Source organism: Benincasa hispida, chromosome 7, assembly GCF_009727055.1.
Source record: "Benincasa hispida cultivar B227 chromosome 7, ASM972705v1, whole genome shotgun sequence".
NCBI classification, from domain to species: Eukaryota; Viridiplantae; Streptophyta; class Magnoliopsida; order Cucurbitales; family Cucurbitaceae; genus Benincasa; species Benincasa hispida.
The window spans coordinates 51,285,205-51,290,312 of record NC_052355.1 but is presented as its reverse complement, the minus strand read 5'-3'; the positions used below and the strand labels follow the sequence as shown (position 1 = coordinate 51,290,312).

Sequence of the window (5,108 nt, the reverse complement as noted above, 5' to 3'; positions counted from 1 at the left end):
GATGAAAATTGTTATAATTAGTTAATGAAACATTGATCATTTTTAATCATAATGTCTATAATTTAAGACAACATTTAAATATTCATTGTAAATGTCTGTGTAAATGTCGATACGAGAGCAGATTTAAAAAATAAATGGAAAATAATTACAAAATAGTATAAAGTTTAAGAATATTTTAAGGTGAAATGATGTGAAAATTATGAAGGTTTTGGATGCTTAAAGAAAAAAGTCACATCAATTCAATTTGAGGTGAAATGATGTAAAAATTTAATGAGATTAAAAAAATAAATATATGTTATTTTTTTGTAGTTTTTTTAAATTCAATTTCTTTAGAAAGGAAAGTTTTCTGCTGAAAATAAAGCTAAAAATTGAGAAAAGTTAAAAATTAGAAAAAAGTAACACATAAAAAAGACTTAATTTTTGTCAAAAATAACATTGACATATGAAATTATAGAATTGTGTGTAATCATAACCATAAGATTAAAAAACTTGAATTAAGCTAACGTAGTTAATTAAAAAAAATGAAATTTTCTTGAAATATCAAAAATTCTCGAAATCTCAAGATTTCATCCAAAGGGAAGAATCAGAATATTCTCGAAATCTCAAAATGGTTCAAAATTTCAGACATCCCCAAATTTGGTCGAAATTGAGGGAAAGACTTTTAACTACTAATGAAAGTATAATAATTGTCCATAAATATAATTAAATTTTTTCGAGGTACAATGAAAAGACTTTTAACTACTAATGAAGTATAATAATTGTGAAGTATTAATTATTTCTCGTTGACAATGACAATGTAATAAAATAAGAACCAAGGAGCAATATTCGTTGGCAAAGAGTGACACCATAGCGTTGAAACATTCAAAGCTTAAATTATTTGATACGTCGGCAAAGAGTGACACCATCTCCAATGGAGATGATAGCTATCTCCACCCGCATGTCATTTACTAGAAAAGCATTGAGTTGTTGCAGATGAGTTTTGTTCTCCTTCAAATCTTCATGAACGTCATCATCGCTTAGTGCCACTGATCCAAACCACAAAGTGTTATCATAGGCAATTACTCCACCTACCTTCACTAGTTTTAGAAGCAACTCGTGATATTTAATGTATTCTGATTTTTTGGCATCAACAAATGCAAAATCAAACTCTTCTTCTTTGCCCTGTTTCAAAGAAACAATAATATCATATTTAATTTCTTCCTGAATAAAATTTTCATCAAACTATTCTCCATTAATTTTTAGATATTATTAGATATATCATACGTTGTGTTCATTTATTTATTTTAGTAGAAAAAGTTACCTACAACTTTAGCAAGCTTTCTCTTTAAAAGTGGTTAATGTACTTATATACCAAATATGATTCTTGTTCTAATTTTCCTTTGACTATCATCGTTCAAGTTAGTCGTATCTTATATTAACTCAATTTTGTTGACTCAGCTATAGTATGTATTCCTCAATAAAAGTAATAATAAACAAACATAAATGAATAGGCTAAATTTTCTTATATCCAAGTTTCTATTTCATCATGGATTGTTTAAAATAAATAAAATATTAATAAAGAATATAATTTAAAAACATGAAATGAAGATTTGAGCTTTTAATTCATAAATAAGTTTTGTACTTTAAAATAATGTTAGAATTGTGTTTTAATTGACCTAGGTTGACATTGATAATTTGACATGTATTTATTTTAACAGATGAATTATCTTACTGAATGAGATATATATATACTAAATGACTATATTTATCGATTATTCATCACTTATCGAAAAAAATACTAATGATCACTTTTTTATAATAAAACATTTAATACACATAACTTTTTTAAAAAAAAAAAAAAAAAAAAAAAAAAAAAAAAATTCCTTTATTTTAAAAAGAGGAATATTTTATGCACCCCTTTATTTATAGATACATAAAAAATAAAAGAACCCATAACTAAATAAAAAATTAAAAAAAATCTTATCCGTCTCTCTACTTTTTTTCAAATTTGATTATAAATTTAAAACAACCCACTACCTAAATACCACTAAAACCAAGTCATTACTTCAAATTCGTTTGTTATAGGAATCCGTAAGTAACTAATTTGATTGCAAAAATAGGAAATAAAACTAAATAGCAGTAAACAAAAAATAGGGTAACATCACCCAAATATTTTTGTGTACTAAATTTGTAATCTGAAGAATAGAAAAGCATGTTTAGAAAATGCAACTTTCAATCACTTACATCATTGAGGAGGTCATTTAGGGCAACCAATGCTTCAGATTCCACAAAATTGATCTTATGATCAACTCCTGCCTTTTTCATAAATGGCAAACCAAATTCGAATGATTGTCTATTCACATCAATTGCTGTTATCTACACATTCCAGGTAAAATAAATAAATAAAACAATAACTATATGAATTTTAATAATAAAGTTGATAATATATCTTCTCAAATTCATGTAAAGTAAATGCACTCCACCTTCTAATTTTTGGTGCATTAATAGATCCCTCACTTTTTAAAAATTGTTTATCTCAACCATTTTTATGAAAAACCCCTCTAACATCTTGGTGACTATTTAGTTTTTTAATCTCAAACTTTTTTTTTTTTTTTTTTTTTGTTTCCATCGATGAAACTTTTAGTTTAAGATCTTCTTGACTATTTGGTTTTAAATTTTTTTCACTTTTATAATTAAGTCTATAAATATTTCTCTCATCTTTAAATTTTTTATGTGAAACTTTTGCACTTAAAAAAAGTTGCAAATAAGCTAAGAAATGGTGAGAAAATGTATCTAATTTTCAAAAACAAAAAACAAAATAGTTTTAAATTATAGAACTTTGATTTTGGGTTTTTAAAATTTATGTTTGTTTTCTCCTTGTTTCTAACTCTCAATTTTCACACTTTGTAAGTATTTGAATTCTTAGCCAATTTTTGAAAACTACATTTTTTATTTTTTATTTTTTAGTTTCCATTTGTCTTTAATTTTGAAAACATTTCTAAAGTATAGACAACAACAAAACATTGAAACCAATAGATGGAAGTGGATTTTAGAGGCTTAATTTTTAAAAACCAAATGATCAAGTCCAAACCAAATGATTAGGTCCCGAACCATTTGATTTTTGGTTTAAAATTTTTAAAAGTTAAAACTATAAACATCCCTTCCACCTCTAATTATCTTACTTTATTGTTTACTTTTATTCATGTATACAAAAGTGAATCTGTGAATGTCACATTTTGAAATTTTGGAATTGGGCTAATTTAGATGACTCACAAACAGCCACTTAATGATTACGTCTCTGACTATTTAAACAATTTTGGAATTGACTAGTTTATCATTTATGTTCAAAGTTCAAAGACTCTGAAGCATGAACGAAATACTGAAAATAATTATATGAAAAAAAAATGATAAAAGGAAACTTTCTTGTTTAACTTGATGATAGAAGATAATGTATATTTAAAAGAGAGAAAAAATCAGAAATCCATTTGCCAATCGCACGTAATCAAATGAAAATTAATTAAGCCGTAGCCGATGGCGAATTTGCGGGCAGTGCAAGTGCAGTGACGATGGAGATTAAGGGGAAATTAAGCCGTGACTACCTGGCCATCGGCGGGCAGTGCAAGTGCCGTGGTGAGGAGCGAATAGCCAGTGAATACACCGATCTCTATAGTTTTCTTTGCGTTCATCAATTTCAAAAGCATTGATAGAAACAATCCTTCATCTGCTGGTACAATCATCAAACTCCTGTAACTCAATCCCCAAAATTAAAATTCTAAACTATTAACCACTCTGATCTTATACGATTATCAGACAAAATACATCCAAATCGATCGATCATTCAAAAATTGAATCAAACCGATTGAAGAGTCGGAAACTCACCTGCGCTTGTCAAACTTCTCGAAGGTGGATTCCCTGAGTTTCTTCAACTGTTCGTGCTCTCTAGGATAGGCGTTGCCTTCGAGTATATACTGCAATCAAATTCATGTGTTTCAACTTCGAAATTAACGTCAGTCATTTTTCTTTTCAAATTAAATAGCTCTTGATTGAATTTCAAGGATGGTTGAGTTTAATTAATCTGTGGCGTAATCGCGAGTAATCAACGTAATCAGAATTGAAGGATTATGTTAGTTACTCTGTAGCGTCGGTAGTAATTAACGCAATCATCAGGGTTCAGCGCAGGGATAAATGAATTAGTTCAGGAATCGGAGTGAAAACAAGAACAAAGTTGAGATTGGAATAGGAGAGAACCTGGAGAAAGCGGTGCTGGAGGATGTTCTTCTTGGGGGAATCGTCCGCCATAAGCTGAACTGTAATGAAGGCGCTTGGATGCTTGGAATAAAGCGTGAAAGCATTTCAAACAACTCTGGCTTGACTATTATATAGCAGAGACATTTTTTTTTTTTTTTTTTTTTTTTTTTGGCAAATATATACGAGAGATGAGGGCAAAGATTAGGTGTAGATGCATCTTTTTTTTCTTTTTTTTTTTTTTAATAATCTAGGGCAGCACCTAAATTATCCCATCGCAAAATTTACTTTACTTCTTTTTTGAAATATTTTAATTTTCTTACATGTAAAGAGAGTGAGATGTGGTGATGCAAGATTTGGGATAAGAAGCACTTTCACATGTCGTTAGCAATTGAATTTGTAATTTCGGAGAGGACCTAAAAATAAAGACAAAATTGCTCTTATGACTAAGTAAGTAGGATGTTCAAAAAAAATCGATGACCCAAAATCGATCAACCCAACCCAACCGTACGGTTTGGGTGGGTTGTGTTATCAACTCATTTAGGTTGGGTTGGTTCAAATAAATGAAAATTTTTTTGGTTGGGTTGGTTCATGGGTTCACCTAATATAACCCGAACAAACCTGAATTTATTATTAACTTTAAAATATGTTTTTTTATATATAACACAATTATTTATATATATTGATTTTAATTTTATTTAATTTTAATATTTTTTAAATAATTTATTCTTCAACAACTCTCAAAATTAGTTTCTTTGCATTTTAGAAATAAAATTTTCACTATATAAATTGAAATTGAGTTGTTAATCTTAATTCAATATATGAAAATAATTAAATTAGATTTTTACATATTTATATTTTACTTCTTTTTATAACAAAATTTT

At 27.9% G+C, this 5,108-nt stretch overlaps 1 protein-coding gene across 2 annotated transcripts; it reads right to left on the bottom strand.

The window, feature by feature from the left end:
* Nucleotides 1–639: 639 nt before the first annotated feature.
* On the bottom strand, nucleotides 640–4,325 carry LOC120081254 (flavonoid 3',5'-methyltransferase-like). 2 transcript variants are annotated; one of them, XM_039035973.1, is made up of 4 exons: nucleotides 3,859–4,325; nucleotides 3,579–3,723; nucleotides 2,224–2,355; nucleotides 643–1,161 (listed from the first exon to the last, which is right to left on the bottom strand). In XM_039035973.1, exons 2-4 carry the CDS (start codon nucleotides 3,714–3,716, stop codon nucleotides 874–876), a joined length of 558 nt encoding a protein of 185 aa, XP_038891901.1. In that variant the 5' UTR covers nucleotides 3,717–3,723; nucleotides 3,859–4,325; the 3' UTR covers nucleotides 643–873. The 2 variants fall into 2 exon arrangements, with proteins under 2 accessions (XP_038891902.1, XP_038891901.1); XM_039035974.1 differs by lacking the exon at nucleotides 3,859–4,325 and having other exon boundaries at nucleotides 640–1,161.
* Between the last annotated feature and the right edge of the window lie 783 nt (nucleotides 4,326–5,108).